The 22965-nt window shown below is 48.1% G+C and overlaps 1 protein-coding gene across 3 annotated transcripts in view; it reads right to left on the reverse strand.

Moving 5' to 3' along the window:
* Positions 1-22965, reverse strand: part of PLXNA1 (plexin A1) — a 278496-nt gene that overhangs the window by 68143 nt on the left and 187388 nt on the right. For all 3 annotated transcript variants that reach the window (XM_040408573.1, XM_040408571.1, XM_040408572.1), the window contains exons 9-10: positions 19349-19463; positions 88-288 (exon numbers count right to left, since the gene is read on the reverse strand). In XM_040408573.1, the coding sequence (XP_040264507.1) occupies positions 88-288; positions 19349-19463 (316 nt within the window). The remainder of the gene's footprint in view (positions 1-87; positions 289-19348; positions 19464-22965) is intronic.

Genomic DNA, 22965 nt, shown 5'->3' on the forward strand with positions numbered 1-22965 from the left:
AAATGCTCATCATTTTGGATGGGATTTTACAATCCTGTTCGTGTGGCGCCCCTTTAGTAGGGATCACGTTGCAGAGCTGCCACTTACCGAGGTGTTCTGACACTGGATGCTGGTGCTGTTGAAGCGCAGGGCAGTGACTCGCGTCACGCTCCCCGGGATGTGGAAGATGCACTCGTAATTGCGCTGTCCGGACTGCGGCTGGGGGAGGTTCTTGGCGGTCAGTGTGATCGGCTTCACCACTCCGACGGGAATGTAGATCTGAGTAGAAGGTAGAATCTGGGGGCAGTCCTGTAACGACAAAGAGGAGAGGGTCTATCATCACCTGTGCCATATCACCCACCCTGGAACCTCAGGGCCGGAATGTCAGAAGCCGTATCCCCCTGTGGTGATTTTAACTACAGCAACACATAAAATGGTAATGTCCTTTTAAATTCAGCCAGTGACTGTAACGGAGGGAAGGCTGCCGATATGGGCCACACCGTAAAATGCCATATAAAGAACATAGAAATCCGAGCCAATAACCTTGGTTGATTTTTGCTGCAGAGGGGAAACATACAATGATTATCTTGTGCTTACCAATCCATCATTATTGAAAAAGCAATCTATGGATTCACTAGGAAGGACACTGAAGATGGATGCATTAAGGTCACTGACCTGAAAGGGGCTGCAGGCCTGAAGCCTGTATTACACAGGCCAATGTTTCGGCCAATAATTGCTAAGGAGTGTTCTGCCGCTGATTGCCCGATCAATGAACAAATGCTTATTCATCGGGCAATTCAGATTTTTAAGCATGCTTAAAAATCAGTGCTTGCTGGCAGCAGATTCTGCTGGCAAACTACTAGACAGTATGGCGACGAGCAATGGGACAGCGATTGTTAGTCCCCATGCTGCGGAGGAGATCGCGGCATGAAATAGCAGGGGTCTCCTCCGCTTGCTAGCAAGCAATTGCCGGAAAGAGAACACTCCCCTCCAGACAATCGCTTGCTGATCTGCCTGTGTAATACAGGCGTTAGACTTCTATGTGGCTATCAGCACTGGAGTGTTTGATAAGAAGTAGCAATCAGGAGGGTGCGGGAGTGTGATATGAAGTAGCAATCATGGGGGTTGGGGTGTGTGATATGAAAGAAGCAATCATGGGGGTGGGGGTGTGTGATATGAAGTATGAATCATGGTGGTGGGGGGGTGTGATATGAAGTAGCAATCATGGGGGTGGGGGTGTGTGATATGAAGCAGCAATCATGGGGGTGGGGGTGTGTGATATGAAGTAGCAATCATGGGGGTGGGGGTGTGTGATATGAAGTAGCAATCATGGGGGTGGGGGTGTGTAATATGAAGTAGCAATCATGGGGGTGGGGGTGTGTGATATGAAGTAGCAATCATGGGGGTGGGGGTGTGTGATATGAAGTAGCAATCATGGGGGTGGGGGTGTGTGATATGAAGTAGCAATCGTGGGGGTGGGGGTGTGTGATATGAAGTAGCAATCATGGGGGTGGGGGTGTGTGATATGAAGTAGCAATCGTGGGGGTGGGGGTGTGTGATATGAAGTAGCAATCGTGGTGGTGTGTGATATGACGTAGCAATCATGGGGGTGGGGGTGTGTGATATGAAGTAGCAATCATAGGGGTGGGGTGTGTGATATGACGTAGCAATCATGGGGGTGGGGGTGTGTGATATGAAGTAGCAATCATAGGGGTGGGGTGTGTGATATGACGTAGCAATCATGGGGGTGGTGGTGTGTGATGTGAAGTAGCAATCATGGGGGTGGTGGTGTGTGATGTGAAGTAGCAATCATGGGGGTGGTGGTGTGTGATATGAAGTAGCAATCATAGGGGTGGGGTGTGTGATATGACGTAGCAATCATGGGGGTGGTGGTGTGTGATATGAAGTAGCAATCATAGGGGTGGGGTGTGTGATATGAAGTAGCAATCATAGGGGTGGGGGGGTGTGATATGAAGTAGCAATCATAGGGGTGGGGTGTGTGATATGAAGTAGCAATCATAGGGGTGGGGTGTGTGATATGAAGTAGCAATCATAGGGGTGGGGTGTGTGATATGAAGTAGCAATCATGGGGGTGGGGGGTGATAAGTAGCAGTTGCCTAAAAGTGGTTGGTAGAAGGAAACAATGGAGTGCGTTTAGCTGCACATTTAATGGGCCTGGATCCAAAGCACTCTAAGGCTGGGTTCACACGGGCGTGACGGATTGGCTCAGGATGCGTTCAGGTTGCGTTCAGTGAAACTCGCACTATTTTGCAAGCAAGTTCAGTCAGTTTTGTCTGTGATTGCGTTTAGTTGTTCAGTTTTTCCCGCGCGGGTGCAATGCGTTTTGATGCGTTTTTCACGCGCGTGATAAAAAACTGAAGGTTTACAAACAACATCTCTCATCAGTGAAAAACGCATCGCACCCGCACTTGCTTGCGGATGCAATGCGTTTTTCACGCAGCCCCATTCACTTCTATGGGGCCTGTCCTGCGTTACAAACGCAGAATATAGAACGTGCTGCGATTTTAAAGCATTGCAGAAGTGATGTGTGAAAAAAAACGCTCATGTACACAGACCCATTGAAATGAATGGTGCCGGATTCAGTGCGGGTGCAATACGTTCACCTACCGCATTGCACCCGCGCGGAAATCTCGCCCGTGTGAACTCAGCCTAACGGGTTGTTTAAAGGACAGTCATATTGTCTATTCTCAAAAAAAATAAAAATAAATACAGGGGCTAAACCATAACATTGGGGTTCATGCATCAAGAAGCTGTTAGATCACCTTGGGTTCTGATGCTACTGAAAATGGCACCATTGATGCTCCACATAGATGCCCGGGAAAGCTGAAGCCGGTCGTAATTATCAGGATGCCAGTCGGGCTCTCAGGATGTGCCAATAAAGAGACCCCCTCTATGTGCTATGAGATATATACGCTCCACAGACCGACTTTTTTTTTTTTAAAACTAAATTGCTGCCCTTCGCGTTATTTGATACCTGCCACACAATCCCTATTGTTCTATGCTGTATACATCACCATATACTCAAGATGGCCTAATGTACGATGGAAGACCATGTCATACAGGTAACCATCAGTCCAGAAGACTCTTCTCTTACAGGTGGTAAGGCCTCCAGTGTAAGACGATAGAGGATGCCCACCACTGGCTCGGTCCCGGCTACCCTTATAACACACGAGGCAGGCGTTCCCGAGCATTCATGGTTCATATTAACAGCTGGGTTTTCGATTGCCACAAATATGAACAAAAGTCAATGATTCGGTGCGGAGTTGCACATCTTATGCCAAAAAAACAGAGAGACTGGCTGGCTGAGTTTATTCAGCAGCCTCTGAAAGACATGTAACGTGTGGCTCATGTTCCATCCAACATCTAACGAAGAGATGAGAAGTGTTAACCACCGCATACGAAATGTGCCAGGACACCCGTATGGCTCATCCCGAGTCATTTGTACCACATCCGGCAGAAGCCAGCTGTTGGGAGTCTGCAGAGCGTGCTGGCAGGAGAGGGGTTATCTGTCAATGACACTTCCTTAAAGTCATCTTCAGCTTTCTTTCTGATCATCGCTCTTGACTGGAGCGCCTGTAAGGTTGCGGCACGACTCCGTTAACACTCATCAGTAGAGGGGTTATCAGAATAACTGATCATCGCCAATAAGAAGCCAACATTGCAAATCTGAACGGAGGCCGCAATTTAACCCTCAACATCGAGCGATGAGCTCTCAGTATTTCCTAACGTTCATCCTTCTGGCGGAGGCGGCTATTCAGCAGCTCACAAGGCGTTTGATGCAGTAATGATGATGATAGCGGCGCAGGTGGAATGGAAGAGCTGCAGTCTCTATAATATTGATTCTACAATCAAGAAGGATATCCTATGTTCTAGATAATATCCCAGTAATATAATTGTGGCAAGATTATACGATCTGCAATACATAAAGCCTAAAGGTAAAGCCCTTATTTCAACCCACATTACACCGGAAAGCCAAGATCCACAAGAGAACAGATATGGTAGATAAAACTTCAGGTTCCAATCCTTGCTTTGACTTGGCCACAACATTCAACTAGCATAGAAGTTAATGAAAACGGCTCTTAACCTTCGGGCTTGTTGTGAAGCCCGTGCTGTGGACCGCGAATTGCGGTCCGCTAAGCACGGGCCCCTGCTGTGTGGCAGACGCATAGGGATCGCGGCCCCATTCACTTGAATGGGTCCGCGATCCCTCCGTTCCGCAAAAAGAGCGGAAACACGGAACAGAACCTCAGAAAGCACTCCGTAGTGTTCCGTACCATTCCGCATCTCTGTATTTGCAGACCCATTGAAATGAATGGGTCCGCATCCGTGACGCAGAATGGCCACGGAACAGGACCTGTGTACTGCGGACCCCCAAATGCGGTCCGCAATATGGGCACGGGCTTCACGCGGTCGTGTGAACGAACCCTTAATGTCATACGGTTTCTTTATGTAAATAAACCTAAAACACTATATAATAAAAAGTACAAAAATATAACTACTATAATACTGCCTCCTATGTACAAGAATATAACTACTATAATACTGCCTCCTATGTACAAGAATAGAACTACTATAATACTGCTCCTATGTACAAGAATATAACTACTATAATACTGCTCCTATGTACAAGAATATAATTACTATAATACTGCTCCTATGTACAAGAATATAACTACTATAATACTGCCTCCTATGTACAAGAATATAACTACTATAATACTGCCTCCTATGTACAAGAATATAACTACTATAATACTGCCTCCTATGTACAAGAATAGAACTACTATAATACTGCTCCTATGTACAAGAATAGAACTACTATAATACTGCTACTATGTACAATAATATAACTACTATAATACTGCTCCTATGTACAAGAATATAACTACTATAATACTGCCTCCTATGTACAAGAATATAACTACTATAATACTGCCTCCTATGTACAAGAATATAACTGCTATAATACTGCTCCTATGTACAAGAATATAACTACTATAATACTGCCTCCTATGTACAAGAATATAACTGCTATAATACTGCTCCTATGTACAAGAATATAACTACTATAATACTGCCTCCTATGTACAAGAATATAACTGCTATAATACTGCTCCTATGTACAAGAATATAACTACTATAATACTGCCTCCTATGTACAAGAATATAACTACTATAATACTGCCTCCTATGTACAAGAATATAACTACTATAATACTGCCTCCTATATACAAGAAGATAACTACTATAATACTGCTCCTATGTACAAGAATATAACTACTATAATACTGCCTTCTATGTACAAGAATATAACTACTATAATACTGCTCCTATGTACAAGAATATAACTACTATAATACTGCTCCTATGTACAAGAATATAACTACTATAATACTGCCTTCTATGTACAAGAATATAACTACTATAATACTGCTCCTATGTACAGGAATATAACTACTATAATACTGCTCCTATGTACAGGAATATAACTACTATAATACTGCTCCTATGTACAAGAATATAACTACTATAATACTGCCTCCTATGTACAAGAATATAACTACTATAATAGTGCTCCTATGTACAGGAATATAACTACTATAATACTGCCCCTATGTACAAGAATATAACTACTATAATACTGCTCCTATGTACAAGAATATAACTACTATAATACTGCTCCTATGTACAATAATATAACTACTATAATACTGCCTCCTATATACAAGAATATAACTACTATAATACTGCTCCTATGTACAGGAATATAACTACTATAATACTGCCTCCTATGTACAGAATATAACTACTATAATACTGCTCCTATGTACAAGAATATAACTACTATAATACTGCCTCCTATGTACAAGAATATAACTACTATAATACTGCCTCCTATGTACAAGAATATAACTACTATAATACTGCTCCTATGTACAAAAATATAACTACTATAATATTATGAAGGTGGAATTTGTGGATGTGGAATTTAATATTTTATGTATTTAATGTTCTACTCGGATCTTAGATGAGACTGAATATCTAGGATTAATCCTCGTTACATCTTTAGACAGTATTTATTGGTTTAAAAATAAATGTTTTTGCTGCACATGATGTGTCACCTTGATGAAACAGCACAATGGTAGCAGAAGGCGAAAGGGAAAAAAAAACATAAAAACAAACTGAAAAATTGCTCGTACTCATAAGTCTGGAAACCCAAGTTAGCCAAGCAGCGATCAGGGGAGCAGATGGCCGCAGATTATCATGAACGGGATCAGCACATTTCTGCGCGTTTCACACTCATCGCGCCTGGAACGAGAGCAAAGCAACGAGGAGAGCTAAAGGCGCAGGATAGACAGAGATCGACCTGGATAATCTGGAACCATCTGGTCACTGGGGCGATGGCACAGCTGCACTAATAAATGGGGGATCATCAGGAGATTCGTCCATACCCACATACAGCCCACACGTGTACCCATGTATGGAATACGGCCCATTCGTGGAACACAGCAATGTTCTCCGACCTGCGGCTACACAGTGCATGAGAAACTACAGCTCCCAGCGTGCCCTGACAGCCACAGGCTATTAGGCGGTAGAACACGGTGGTTGCTGTACTGCCATAAGATAGCGTCTGTGTATCACTGAGCCGACGAGGAAAAACAGAGCTTCAGAACGAGCAGAAGAATGCTGATGCAACTCACAGAGCCTTATTGCATGGTCAACCCATCCGGGACAAGGTCAACAGAGACAGGGGCCTCGGAGACGGGAGCGTCGCAGGTCTAAGTACAGGGGCCGACTCCACCGCGGGAGCAGCTAATAACATGTTTTGATGCACAGAGGCCTAGAGGCATAATAACTACAAGATCAGCTGCAAGGGGAGGGGGTCCCAGGAGCTGGGTATTTCAGGAGAGGGCACGGCATCTTCAGGTGGTGCAAGTTCACATTATACAAAGACTTTTTTCTTTGCAAAGTTGTTTGAAAACTACTGCAGAGATGTGTGATTTCTCTGTAAACAGGGTGTACAGATCCCAATATATACCCTAACCATGTTCCTAGGGTATAATACCGCCTACTGTTCCTGCTCCGCACCTCAAATATTTTTTATAATTTTTGCTATATTACCGTGGGACTTTATGAATGACGGTTAGCGGTGGACCATCAAGACTAAGGGTCTAGTCACATATTGCAGTTGAGGTGCAGATCTCGCTGTGCATCCGAGTACTGAAAATTGCCACAATTTGGATACGTAATGGTCACCAAGAGTCCAAAACTGTCAAACGTCACGCGGTTTTTTACCACCGAATGCGAGACGCTTGTATTTTACTCTTTCATTTTTAATTACTCTTATTTTTGCTCCTGTTATGAATGCGATTGCTGCTGTTATGCCAAAATTTCCCCACTGAGGGACAATAAAGGGATTTTCTTCTTCTTCTTAATTACCTACTTGTCTTAAAACCAGACACAGTTCAGTGAGGAGGAGGAGGAGGAGGAGGAGATGGCTAATCTCAATTTTATATTAATTCTAATACTTTGTCTACATTGGAAACTATGCAGTTTGACCATACTGCTCTAATTAAACTCCACCCATCTCATTAAAGGGGTTTTCCAGTAAAAAAAAAAATTTTTTACCAAGTTCCTGCAGCACGGTCCCTGAAAGAGAAGATTCCTATTTACCTGCACCGCTCCGGTCCTCTCAATCTACCGATCCCTGCATGGTTTACATCCGGTTGGCTATGGGCATGGTCACATGTACCGCTCCAGCCAATGACTGGCTTCAGAGGTCATGTGGCCACAAGCAGCACCTCACCGCTGCACGTGACCATGCCCATAGCCAGCTGGATGTAAACTATGCCGGGACCGGAAGAAGGAGCGAGCGGAGCCAGCGCGGACCCCCGAAGCGGCGCGGAGTATGAACCTTCTGTTTTAGGGCCATGCTGCAGGAACTAAAAACCATTTTTTTACCAGATGCTTTGAGACCAACCCACCAGCGGAAGGAGAAGATGGAGCCTCTCTTTTCCCTGCCAGGTCTCAGTCTGCAGATGTATAGGCGCTTGCATTTGCCTTCTTTCCTCCGCTCATTTCTATGGTGACTGTCCCTTTAAGGCTGTAATAAGCAGACAGATCCTCTTGGCACTGAATGGGTTCACAAGCCCATGTCAACTAATGCACGTCTGTCAGGCTAATGATATTCATGACACATTGGGCAGCCCCTGACTTGCCCCCACAGGTCCTGGGCGGCTTCTCTCTCCATCAGGCCCAATTCATTTGTCACTTAAGCCTGAGCGGGATGTAGGCTTCATTTTGCACGAGCGGGCACATTAATATTCTTCGCGATGGACGGCAACATAAATCCAGCTCATTGCACCAAACAAAGGAAAATGCAATTTTCAGGAGCTGCAAAGTGGAACCGGAGGGGACGCTCTCTGGAGGGCCGAGGCCACACGGGGCGATATTAAGTGGGTGACAAAACTGTTGGCTTTATGCTGCATTTGCTTGATTAACTCATGTTTGGTGATAAAGACAAGGGAGTGTGACTGGAAGGTAAAGCAATGCTGACCACCCGGCGGGCATGGGGCACAGCCTGCTATGGCCACCGGGAACCGTGGACACCTGGGCTCAATGCCAACCAAAGGGTCGTATACGCTGCTGCATCATACTGCCTGATCTGTCACCTGTGGCTCTCCAAGACTACAACTCCCAGCATGCCCCTGAACAGACACAGGTCAGAGGTGGGTCCAGACTCTGCTTCATGCTCCCGATTTCTGCTACGCTGGCACCAAAGGGCGCCAGGAAGAGCTAATTTTGCAAAGTTAAAGGGGCATTATGGCTGTTACAACTTGCTATAACTATTAAATTGGTGAGGGTCGTACCGCTGGGAACACCCGATCATGAGCTCAGGGACCCCGTACCCCTCGGGAGCCCCTGAAATGAAGCGTCAAGTTGAGCATGAGAGTTTTGGAGACCGCCAGGAGCGCTCCGCTATTTAGTGCCTGATGCTCCGTTCATTTCAGGAGGGCTCCAAGGGGTATGGGGCCCCTGTTCTCAGTGGGGATCGCAGCAGGAGGACCCCCACCGGTCTAATTGTAATGCCCCATCTTGTAACAAACGGAATACCCCTTTAAATCATGGTACAATTTAATATTCTGCAGCTTTCTGATCTTCCTTTTCTCACCTTTTCAAGATCTGCTTGCTGTCAACAAATGGGAACATTCTCCTTGAGGCTGAAAAAACCTGCACAGTCCGAATACTTCTCACAGCAGAGGATTTGTTACAATTGTATTCAGTCTGCTCTAGACAATCACCTGTGGGCTAAGCAGCCCTGATACATTGTAACAAACTATCAGGAGAGGGGCGAGATTTTGTGCCGCTGATGGATTTGGTCGAGAATGAGCGGGAAGGCAATATAGTGGAAGAGCCGGAGAGCGCGCCAGGGCCTCGCACCTGCGTCTGTGGAGGGGACTGGTTAGAAGATGGAGCAGCTACCTGGGGACCAGACAGAATCTGCTGACGCAGCACCTGAGCCGCGGCATCTGTGGCCCTGGCACAGCGAATGAACATGTTACAGGCATCATGCGATCACAGCCGGGCAGACGATTGAGATACAAAAAAAGGAACCAGGTGCCAAGGACGTGACAGACTCAATGCATCCGAAACGGCTGCGCGCCAACCGGTGTGACTCCGTGCACTGCTGCCACAGCAGCTGTCACCCAGCTTTCCCGGGGGTCTAGACTTTAACGCATACATCGGCAGATATGTCATTCAGCAGCTCAGGAACGCTTGGTGATATCTCTTGCCACCCAGCTTTCCCAGAAACAGATAAAAGCAATGGCGTCGCATAGGTCCGCTCCGTCTTTTATCGTCCCCGTAAAGGTCACACAGCAATGCTCATGGGTCTGAGGGCCCGCGTCATCCCGAAAATATGCATCAGCCATGCAAAACAGGAAACACCTGGAGAGCAGCACAGCCGGCCACATGCAGAGCGGAGACGCATCCTCGGGAATTCGCTTCACAGGACGCGTCTGTACAGGTTTTCAGCCTCTGCAATATACACATGATTGTCCTCTTTCACTACAAGCAAGCAGAGGTTTTGGTTCAGAATTGAAAAAGGTATATTGGAAAGTGGCAGAACTTCTCATTAGAAGTGGAGAACCCCTTTAGGAGGATGGGACACAGAATACACTGAGGTTTGATGAAGACCCCAGCATTACATCGACCTCCAGGAAAGGGGTACGTTTCTGGCCGCAGCGCCTGCGGCTTGTGCTCCGGCTTCCTGAGCAGCAGCCTCCTCCGCGTGGACTTGGCAGGACTGTAAAGCAAAGCGTTTCCGTCATTCCACGGACAATCCAGGAATCTGTTTAAGTTTCTAAATAAACAGAGCGACGGCGGCGAACACGTCAGGTCACCCGCGCCCTGCGCCTAGAATATCCCTGTACATATACACACATACACCCCCCCAGGTATTCACCCTCCATATATACATACCCCATTGTATATACACACATCCAGACCTACATTGTCCCCCTCCAATATATACACACTGGGCCTCGGATATCCCCCATTATATATACAGATCTGGGTCTAGAATATCCCTTATAATATACACATCCAGACTAGGATTATCCCCCCCCCCTTCATATATACACACCTGGGTCTAGACAAATCCTCGTATATACATATCTAGACCTATATTATCCCCCTCCAATATATAAACACCTGGGTCTAGAATATCCCCCATTACATACACAGATCTGGGTCTAGAATATCCCTTATAATATATCCACATCCAGCCCTGGATTATCTCCCCCCTCATGTATACACACCTCGGCCTAGAATAAACCCCTCAAATATATACCCAGCCCTGGATTATCTCCCCCCTCATGTATACACACCTCGGCCTAGAATAAACCCCTCAAATATATACCCAGCCCTGGATTATCTCTTCCCTAATATTCACACCCGGTCCTGGAATATCTCCCTGATATACATATGCGGTCACAGAATACCCCCCCATATATACGCACCCAGGCCTGGATTATCCCCCGTAATATAAACATATCCCACCCCCATATAATATATAAACACCTGGGTCTAGAATATCTCCCTGATATACATATGTGGTCACAGAATATCATCCCCCCCCCCTAATATATATATACACACCTGTGTTTTATTTTTTAAATTATACATAATCTACAATATATAGCATGCCTTACTCTCCATTCACATCTAAAGCTGCAGTTCAAATTCTCAGTCTCCCTGACCTCCCTGCTGATTCAGTGATTCCTGTGTACCTCTGAGGCCGGTGATTGGCTGCAGTGGTCACGTGTTGTCAGCGCTGCAGCCCGGTAAACAAGATACGGCGGTAGCGTTAAAGCAGTAGTCGATTCAACCGGTTAGTAACGCATATTTTACATCATTCCCGGCCTGTGCCCAGTTTTTTCAAATCTCGGACAACCCTTCTAAGATTTACATTGGAAAGGTCAGTGAAATCTGGTTCTCTGCACCCAGAGCGGCCCTTTAATAAGCGCCCCCTTGTGTCTGCTAAGGAAGCGGTGCAGATCTTTCACTTGCTGCGACATGATAAACAGACGGGCACCGCGCCATCTGAAGAAATATCTCCGAGTCAGTCACAGCACAAAGAACGGTTCAAAAGATGCTTCATGGAAATAGCGCAGAAATGGAAAGGCGGAGACCAATCAGAGGCCGAGAACATCGCGCAATTACTCAGATCTATGCAAATCTCTGCGTGTTTTACTGTCTGTCAAGAGTCGCAATAAATATACTCCAGACAGCCGGAGCGCTCGGCAGACTGACGGGAAGAGCGCCGCGGACGCTGCCTACTCTGTCATTTTGGAGGATCCGTGTCGCTCAAGTCTTCATTGGCATTCCAAGGATAGATGGAAACAAATACGAGCAGCGGTTTTACAATCAAATGGCGGCTTTAGTCCAGGAGACTGATTTCAGGTCCTCACTCAATAACATCCAAAGAGAATGCAATCTGTACAAGACATTTATGTTCTGAGTGCCACAGAACGGACTCTGAATCATGATAGACACATCTCCTGCCCTACTCTAGAAATGAGGATCCAGAGTTACATCCTGTATTATACTCCAGAGCTGCACTCACTATTCTGCTGGTGCAGTCACTGTGTACATACATTACATTACCTATCCTGTACTGATCCTGAGTTACATCCGGTATTATACTCCAGAGCTGCACTCACTATTCTGCTGGTGCAGTCACTGTGTACATACATTACATTACCTATCCTGTACCGATCCTGAGTTACATCCTGTATTATACTCCAGAGCTGCACTCACTATTCTGCTGGTGCAGTCACTGTGTACATACATTACTTATCCTGTACTGATCCTGAGTTACATCCTGTATTATACTCCAGAGCTGCACTCACTATTCTGCTGGTGCAGTAACTGTGTACATACATTACATTACTTATCCTGTACTGATCCTGAGTTACATCCAGTATTATACTCCAGAGCTGCACTCACTATTCTGCTGGTGCAGTCACTGTGTACATACATTACATTACTTATCCTGTACTGATCCTGAGTTACATCCTGTATTATACTCCAGAGCTGCACTCACTATTCTGCTGGTGGAGTCTAGGTAAACTAAAATAAATTCATTCATTGAACGCATTGAATACAGAAAGTATAATGGAAATTGATATAACTTTCCTTTGCTGTAACTGCAGTAACTTCTTAAAGGATTGAGCAGATTTGAGGGCGGAGCGGTGCGGGGTAAACAGAGGTGAAGAAGTATAACGAGTGATCGGCAGAAGACATCTGTGTTGTAAGCGCCTTCACTTAATATAACTTCTCACCTTTCACTGAACTCGGCCTCAATTCTCAGGCTAACCTTCACTTGCTGCAGTCGGGGGCAGTCATCTAATCCGCCGAGATCAGGCTTTTTATTAAACGATAATTCATTTTTAATTGCAGGCACCAGAGAAGGCCGCGGAGTCACCGAGACAGAAGTCGGCGCTCACCTTCCTCCCCCGGCCCTCGCTCCTGCTCTCCGCACTGGGGAGATGATGTCTGCAGGATAACGGTGGACCGTGTAATTAAGATGAAGACAGTGACGCACGGGCTCATTTGTTTATCAGCGTCACACGCTGGCGGTATTATTACTGTGCTCTCCGGACAACCCGTCATAATCAGACACCGAACCGGCATCAGCAAGCAAGGAATCAACAGGCAGAGGTGCCGACCGGGGACAGCCCTGTACAGGGGAATATTCAAGAAGGGGCCGCGGTGGAGATGGGGTTTATATCAAAGGGCGTCGCTACGTATATTCAGACCCCCCTATATTAATATCAGACCTCAGAACAGACTCCCTAAATGTATCAAGGTGTTAAAGGAGAGTCCTAGATTAATTTAATGCCGAAGACCAGGCCCTCTTAATATATTCAGACCGAGTAGAAAAATTACATTAATTTCACCCTTAAAGGGCATCTGTCAGCAGTTTTGTCCCTATGACACTGGCTGACCTGTTACATGTGCACTTGGCAGCTGAAGGCATCTGTGTTGGTCCCATGTTCATATGTGCCCGCATTGCTGATAAAAATGATGTTTCAATATATGCAAATGAGCTTCTAGGAGCAACGGGGGCGTTACCATTACACCTAGAGGCTCCGCTCTATCTGCAACTGCCGCGCCCTCTGCAATTTGATTGACAGGTGTGATAATCTTTTCACTGCTTGTCCCGGTCAAAGTGCAGAGGACACGGCAGAGAGAGCAGAATCTAGATCTAGGTGTAATGGTAACGCCCCCGTTGCTCCTAGAGGCTCATTAGCATATATTAAAACTTCATTTTTCTCAGCCATGCGGGCACATATGGACATGGGACCAACACAGATGCCTTCAGCTGCCAAGTGCACATGTAACAGGTCAGCCAGTGTCATAGGGACAAAACTGCTGACAGATGCCCTTTAAAATTGGAAGCCTATATTTATATCAGACCCCTAAATTAAAGGGGTTTTCCTATCTCAGACAATGAGGGCATATTGCTAGGCTATGCCCACATTGTCTGATCGGTGCGGGTCCCACCGCTGGGAACCACACCTACACTGAGAACGGAGGCCCGAAAGTTGTGGAGGGCACCCCGATTGGGGATGGCCGGACCCGGTGAAACCCGGGGTCCTTTTGACCACCACCTTCACCCTCACAGACAATGGAGCATATTCTAGAGATATGCCCCCATTGTCTCAGATGGGAATAGCCCTTTAATTTCAGACCACTATATTAATATCGGATCCAAGACCCCTAAATTAAGTGCAGTCTTCAGCTCAGGCCCCTGTCATCACTTACCAGTAGGTGAAACTGTTGGCCGCTGGACATGGTGCTTGGCCTCTATATTATCCGACCTAGACTAGACCCCTGTACTAAGATCAGATCTCAGACCAAGCCCCCTAAATATATTCACACCCCTCCCCCCTCCTGCCACCTGGAGAAACATGGAGGGCGAGTATGCAGGACGCCAATGACTGGATTATCCAACAGATAATGGCCAAGTTGCTGCTCCCCCTCTCTGGAGCTCCCGGGTGGAGAGAAGTAAAAAATGGGGTGACTCCTGGTAAAACCAGGTAAGCGGACAAGGCAGCTTAGGTCGGAGCAATGATTGGGGTAGTTGTAATTCCCAAGCCATGAGTACAAACGTTAAAATCACTGCCAATCCGAGCAGAACTGGTAGATTAGTGGTCTCCAACGGTGGTGTCAGGGCATGCTGGGAGTTGTAGTTCTTCAGCAGATGGACAGTCACAGGTTGGAGACCACTGGGTTAGACGATCACATCTTGGACCAGATCTTGGCCAAAATGGGAGTTTGATTGCACCGAGAGGTGGCAGCACTCCTGACGGCCATCACTATGCAGGGGCAGCGGTGGAGCTGCAGGAGAACCCTACGGCTTGACGAGACCCCCCATAGTGTGCAGGGATCAGAATGCAGACCCCATACAGCCCATACAAAATGGAGTCTCCACAGCCCGCCCCTCGCTGCAGAGGATCAGACCCGGCCGCCTCTTCAGCTCATCGCCAGCTTGCTGAATCCTTTATTACCGGCACATTCGGTCATCTGCGGACGCGGCAAGAGGCTGTCAGCGAGACGAGAGGGATAATGGTGGAGAATACAACCAGGAAATATTTCCCCGGACTGGCTCTGGACACATCATTAATCATTGCGGAACTGCAGCCTCTTCTCCCGGCAGCTCAGACGCCCCTTGTATGTGCCACAGAGATAACGTGGAGTCCTGCGCGGCCAGCAGGGGCTGGATGCAGAGGGGTGGCCTTAACCCCATCCATGCTAGGACCTGGCACTGCCAGCGTTAAGGTGGACCCACTGCTACAGACGGAGAAGGCTCTGGTCTGCCCGACACATCCATTGCCAACAAAGACATTCGGTCACCGACCGTAAATCATTTTTTTATGCCCTACAGGAAGACGAGGGGGCGCCAAAGAGACCCGAGAACATGAAGCGGGAGCTGTTGAGTGACCAGGTGACACCGCTAACTGTCAGACAGCTACATCCTAGATCAGGTGTCGGTAACCTCCGGCCCCCCAGCTGTTGTGAAACCACAACTCCCAGCATGATGCAGTCACTGAAAACAGCCAAGCAAGTGTGTATGTTGGGAGTTGTAGTTTCACCACAGCTGGAGTGCCGCAGGTTGCCGATCCCTGTCCTAGATACAGAAGGTCGGGCATAAAACGTCCGTACACACATAAGATCACCAGCTGTCCCACTGCCACGTACATGCATGCTTGGCTAAGCATGCATGTGTTGTAAATGGGAAAGACACTGCCTAATTCCTCCAGGATCAGCTTATCGCCCCAAGAACAGAAGGATCAGACATGCCGAAATCCAACATGTACAACCCTTCTCTCCCCAGAAAGAAGCCAATGCATTACATGGTCAGCTGATCCCTCCGAAATCAGTGGGTTTGGCTGTTATACATCTAATGCGTACGGCGAGCTTAAAGGGGTTCTCCTACGAAAAATATTCTAAATGATTCAATCCAGAAAATGGATCTGAATACTTTTACAATTTCATGCAGGTAAACATCTAGCATAGCCACTGAGCTGTTCAATAAGATGTATCTGTATTAGGGATGAAACGATTCTGCATCGAGGATTCGTTTGTCTCATGTGACCACGGAGCGGGAGTGAAGCGCTTGCTATTACTTACCGCTCCGTGGTCACCCGCCGGCCCGTACCGCGCTGCACTGGATCCTGACACATCGTCAGGTCATAGAGCACGTAAATGCGCACTATGACCCGATGCTGAGTGACATCAGGATCCAGTGCAGCGCGCGGAGAAGAAGAGGAAGGAGCTGTGGAGCGGCGTCACCTACAGGAGAGGTAAGTATTTTATTTCACTGGCGCTGGGGACATGATCTGATGGCACTGGGGGACATGGAGGGGCTGATCTGATGGCACTGGGGGAGTCGGGGACATGGCAATGGATGGCATGGAGGGGCTGATGGCACTGGGGAACATGGAGGAGCTGATCTGATGGCACTGGGGAACATGGAGGAGCTGATCTGATGGCACTGGGGGAGTGGGGGACATGGAGGGGCTGATCTGATGGCACTGGGGGAGTGGGGGACATGGAGGGGCTGATCTGATGGCACTGGGGGAGTGGGGGCATTGCATGGAAGGGCTGATGGCACTGGGGCAGTGCAGCTGAAGGCACTGGGGTGGGGGACAGTTGAAGGCACTGGGGGAATGGAGCTGAAGGCACTGGGGGAATGGAGCTGAAGGCACTGGGGGAATGGAGCTGAAGGCACTGGGGGAATGGAGCTGAAGGCACTGGGGGAATGGAGCTGAAGGCACTGGGGGATAGTGGAGCTGATGGCACTGCGGTGGGGGGAGCTGATGGCACTGGGGGAATGGAGCTGAAGGCACTGGGGGAATGGAGCTGAAGGCACTGGGGGAATGGAGCTGAAGGCACTGGGGGAATGGAGCTGAAGGCACTGGGGTGGGGGGAGCTGATGGCACTGGGGGATAGTGGAGCTGAAGGCACTGCGGTGGGGGGAGCTGATGGCACTGGGGGATAGTGGAGCTGATGGCACTGGGGGATAGTGGAGCTGATGGCACTGGGGCAGTGCAGCTGAAGGCACTGGGGCAGTGCAGCTGAAGGCACTGGGGCAGTGCAGCTGAAGGCACTGGGGTGGGGGACAGCTGAAGGCACTGGGGTGGGGGACAGCTGAAGGCACTGGGGTGGGGGACAGCTGAAGGCACTGGGGTGGGGGACAGCTGAAGGCACTGGGGTGGGGGACAGCTGAAGGCACTGGGGTGGGGGACAGCTGAAGGCACTGGGGTGGGGGACAGCTGAAGGCACTGGGGTGGGGGACAGCTGAAGGCACTGGGGTGGGGGACAGCTGAAGGCACTGGGGTGGGGGACAGCTGAAGGCACTGGGGTGGGGGACAGCTGAAGGCACTGGGGTGGGGGACAGCTGAAGGCACTGGGGTGGGGGACAGCTGAAGGCACTGGGGTGGGGGACAGCTGAAGGCACTGGGGTGGGGGACAGCTGAAGGCACTGGGGTGGGGGACGGCTGAAGGCACTGGGGTGGGGGACAGCTGAAGGCACTGGGGTGGGGGACGGCTGAAGGCACTGGGGTGGGGGAATGGAGCTGAAGGCACTGGGGGAATGGAGCTGAAGGCACTGGGGGAATGGAGCTGAAGGCACTGGGGGAATGGAGCTGAAGGCACTGGGGGAATGGAGCTGAAGGCACTGGGGGAATGGAGCTGAAGGCACTGGGGGAATGGAGCTGAAGGCACTGGGGGAATGGAGCTGAAGGCACTGGGGGAATGGAGCTGAAGGCACTGGGGGAATGGAGCTGAAGGCACTGGGGGAATGGAGCTGAAGGCACTGGGGGAATGGAGCTGAAGGCACTGGGGGAATGGAGCTGAAGGCACTGGGGGAATGGAGCTGAAGGCACTGGGGGAATGGAGCTGAAGGCACTGGGGGAATGGAGCTGAAGGCACTGGGGGAATGGAGCTGAAGGCACTGGGGGAATGGAGCTGAAGGCACTGGGGTGGGGGGAGCTGATGGCACTGGGGGATAGTGGAGCTGATGGCACTGCGGTGGGGGGAGCTGATGGCACTGGGGGATAGTGGAGCTGATGGCACTGGGGGATAGTGGAGCTGATGGCACTGGGAGAACTGATGCACTTGGGCTCATGAGCACAGGGGGTAACGAAGGGTGTTGGGGACTCATGGCAGGGGGTCTGATGAGTTTTTATAAAGGAAAACAGTCTACTAATTCTTTTTTTCCTATTAGAATACTCGATTACTGAAATAATCGTTTACTGCATCCCTAATCTGTATGGCGCCACCTGCTGTTAGTTATTTTCCTTCTTTCTCTGTCTACCTCGGTGACACTGCTGAGATGGACACACATGCTCTGTTCAATCCTTCAACTTCCACGTACCATGTCTACTGTGACCGTTACAGAAAGAGAGCTGCAACAGTAAGGACACACCCCTGAACTGTGCTAGAGAGAGCTGCAACTGTAAGGACACGCCCCCTGAACTGTGCTAGAGAGAGCTGCAACAGTAAGGACACACCCCCTGAGCTGTGCTAAAGAGAGCTGCAGCAGAAAGGACACGCCCCCTGATCTGTGATAGGGAGAGAGCTGCAACGGTAAAGACACGCCCCCTGAGCTGTGATAGGGAGAGAAAGGACACAGCACCTGAGCTGCCATCTTGAAATTGATCTAGCTTTGTTCTAAAGAGATCGTCATGTACTATATGATGTCTGATTTTCATGTTTTACATTAATCATGGGATAGCCCCTTTAAACGCACATATTGACCAAGGACCCTTCTGTCAACAGAGATGGTCAGGAGCCCAATCATTGGTCGGATGAGCACATTTATCTCTGCGCCTACGCCCCGCTCTACACGTTAGAGGTGGTGCAACACAAGTAGGTTATTGGTTAGACCCTTTCTCAGCTGCATCTTCCTAGCCGAGCAAAGGTTAAAAATGCGTAGTGCGCAAGGACAGCTGCGTGTCCCTTCTGAGGGTCCTCTCCTCGGAGCTGTCAGTCACCATATATGTAACCACAACCCCCGGGACACAGCTGACCTATATATTCTGCAGATGGGAAGAAGAAGAGCGGCGACTAGGGACACTGGCTTCAAAATAAGGAGGGGGGGGGGGGGGTATGGGGAAGGTTACAGGGGCCTAGAACATGTTCCTTCAATATCCCCTCCCCCTGCAGCTGACTCCCGGCCCAGGAGGGGGTATACAAGGGTGCAGCGCCGATTTATATCATGGCCTAATATAACGCACAGAACGTGGGATGGTGGAGATGTATTCTGCTTTCTTACCTCTGACATGTTCACTCTGCCTTCCTGGAAGGAGCAGTCGGCCGCGTTGTGGGTGCACACGTGGCGGTACTTGCACCAGTGGCACGGGTAGGATCCATTCACACAGGAAAGGCAGCTGAGAAGAAAAGAAGAAAAAACGTAGGAGGTCAGTCTGTGCAGAGAACGCCCTTGGGCACTATGGGCATGAGGCAAGGTGGGCACATGGATTTCTGCCATCCCTATTCAGGTGAACGGGAAAGGGACAGACATTTCTGCCCCGAAACTGCAGTGTGTGAACAGAGAAACCGTACATAAGTCACTGTAAGAAGGAATGATGGGAGTTGTAATACTACAAGGTTGTGCAGCAATGGAATACAATTTGGTAAATTGCCCATTCGGGACACAAAAAAAAACCCCATACTGGTTCATCCCGAATAGAGATTAGCGAATTTCCTGTTATGAAATATATGAAATTCGTTCACTGGTAAAAGGTGAATTGCGTTACGGATCCGTTATGCAGGCCATAGACCTCTATTATGACGGAATGAATAACGGAGGCATGGCTCTAATGGTCCGCGGTAACGGAATCCATAACGCAATTCACCTTTTACCAGTAAACGAAGCGTGAAATATGAAACTCGCTCATCTCTAATCCTGAGCCCCACCACTGTAGCAGCTGTACTTGGGGCCATACTGGTTGTCACCCAGCTTTCCCAGAAACAGATAACACGGATTAAACTGGTTCTGACATCAGTGCAGAGAAGCGATGGACGTCTCTGCGTGGAAATGTTCGACCCTCCTTGTAAGATACAAGATCCCCGTTCCCCTCCGCTCTGCGGAGCCTATGGGAATCGTGGCGAGGGATCTGCCAGGTATTAAGCGGTGCAGTTGATTTCCTTAAGTTCAGCCGCGCGACGTCTGTTCCGGTATTTGGATATGTAGATGTCATTAGTCATTTTAATAGAAGCGGATATAATTTTATTTACACTGGAGGCTCCTTACATGAACGGCCTTGACATTTGGTAAATGCGTTCGTTTAACGAATACGTTGTAGCTATTAGGCAAAGTAAATGGAGAGTTAATAAGGAGACGCATTTAGAGCCGGGGATATTTCCAGCGCACGGCGTAATCTATGGATGCTCAGTGAAGCCGACACAGCAGAGGGGCAGCCGACAACCTCCCTGACAACCTCCCCCCCCCCCCTCGCGAAATATTAGCGCAGCAGCGGCAAAATGGAAATTTACTGTACCGCTAGCTAATAAACCACAAAAAGACTACAACAGACAGGTAAATAATACGTCCCCCGCCCGTAGTGAGCGCGAATCTCACAGGTTATAATCCAACGTGACGGTTAATTAATTCACATGTAGTCGGGAAAAATCAAATTATCGCTTTAGAAATGAAGAGAAAAGAAAGCTGCTGTATCTAAGCCTATTCTGTGTGATACTGTCTTCTGAGCTGTATATCTAGGCCCATCATGTGTGATACGCTCTGCTGATCCGTGTATCTCATCCTATCGTGTGTGATACTGTCTACTGTGATGTGTATCTAATCCTATTGTGTCACTGTGATACTGTCTGCTGAGCTACTGAATATAGTCCCATCATGTGTGATACTCTCTGCTGATCCGTGTATCTCCTCCTTTCGTGTGATACTGCCTGTGGAGCTGTGATTCTAATTCTAACGTGTGTGATACTGTCTACTGTGATGTGTATCTAATCCTATCGTGTGATACTGCCTGTGGAGCTGCGTATCTAATCTTATCATGTGTGACTGATACTGTCTGCTGTAATGTGTATCTAATCCTATCGTGTGATACTGCCAGTGGAGCTGTGATTCTAATTCTAACGTGTGTGATACTGTCTACTGTGATGTGTATCTAATCCTATCGTGTGATACTGCCTGTGGAGCTGCGTATCTAATCTTATCATGTGTGACTGATACTGTCTGCTGTGATGTGTATCTAATCCTATCGTGTGATACTGCCTGTGGAGCTGCGTATCTAATCTTATCATGTGTGACTGATACTGTCTGCTGTGATGTGTATCTAATCCTATCGTGTGATACTGCCTGTGGAGCTGCGTATCTAATCTTATGTGTGACTGATACTGTCTGCTGTGATGTGTATCTAATCCTATCGTGTGATACTGCCTGTGGAGCTGCGTATCTAATCTTATCATGTGTGACTGATACTGTCTGCTGTGATGTGTATCTAATCCTATCGTGTGATACTGCCTGTGGAGCTGTGATTCTAATTCTAACGTGTGTGATACTGTCTTCTAAGCTGTGTATCTAATTCAAACCTTTGTGATAGTCTTCAGAGCTCTTAATCTAATCCTATCCTGTGTGATACTGTCTGTTGAGCTGTGTATCTAAACCCATCATGTGTGATACCTTCCGCTGTCCTGTGTATCTAAACCCATCATGTGTGATACCTTCCGCTGTCCTGTGTATCTAAACCCATCATGTGTGATACCTTCCGCTGTCCTGTGTATCTAAACCCATCATGTGTGATACCTTCCGCAGTCCTGTGTATCTAAACCCATCATGTGTGATACCTTCCGCTGTCCTGTGTATCTAAACCCATCATGTGTGATGCCATCTGCAGAGCTGTGTATCTAATCCTACCACATGTGATACAGTCCGCTGAGCCCTTGTATCGAGCATGTGATACCCTATGTTGAGCTGGTGTCTCTAACCCTATAATGTGCGATACAGCCTCATAGAAGCGAACCCTACTACCTGTCCCATCATGTAATTCCCAGTAATCAGTGATTCCCCTTAGCGAGGCTCGAGGTTCTCGGTGCCTCAGGGGTGACACTCATTTACGGAGAATTAGTGACCTCGATACTCTGCGCTGCTCTGGGGGCACCAGCAGCTTCATCTGCAACCTGGTTTCTACAACTCTCAACATGCTGGGGCAGCCAAATATTAAAAATGCAAAAATGGAGGAGCCAATCCAGGAGCTGGTACATAGCATGTCCCGTAAGCTCCTCCTCTTTTCCAAAGCTGCTCACCAATCACAAGAGCTAATAAGGATCACATGACACGTCCATATAGCCTTGATTACTGAGAAACAGGAAGTTGATTGTGTGAGGAATCGGTGGGCACCGTTTACCGATGCCCATACTTAAAAGGGACAGTACCCAGGTGATAAAGGGATCATGATAGCAAAGAAATTGGTTCCACCAACCCAAAACCCCACCTAAAAACAGCAGCCAGTGGCATCATCCTCGTTTCAAGACGCACGCTGTGAAACGCGTGGCGATACGTGCCAAAACCATCATATCTATAATAGGCTTTCCTCTATGACTCTATTAAACGCTGAAATAAAATTCTATATTGATCTTTTACTCTGAGGCCGTAAGAGATTAGAGCCGAGAAAATCAGCATAACCATTCACTAAGATGTTCAGCCTCTTAGCAGATCGCATCGGAGGATTTCACGCGCCGTGATGTCATAATATCCACCATTCATCTCTTCAGTGCGTGGGGGTCAAACCTCCCATCCAAGAAAGATAAGATCAGGGCGCAAGTATTGTACAAAAACTGCAGGGGGCTTTGGATTTATGCTAATTATCAGCCGCTTCAGGACTTCTGCCACCCTGACCTTTGACCTCTGGCCCAACTGCGCCAGTA

Source organism: Bufo bufo, chromosome 9 (assembly GCF_905171765.1).
Source record: "Bufo bufo chromosome 9, aBufBuf1.1, whole genome shotgun sequence".
Classification (NCBI taxonomy): Eukaryota; Metazoa; Chordata; class Amphibia; order Anura; family Bufonidae; genus Bufo; species Bufo bufo.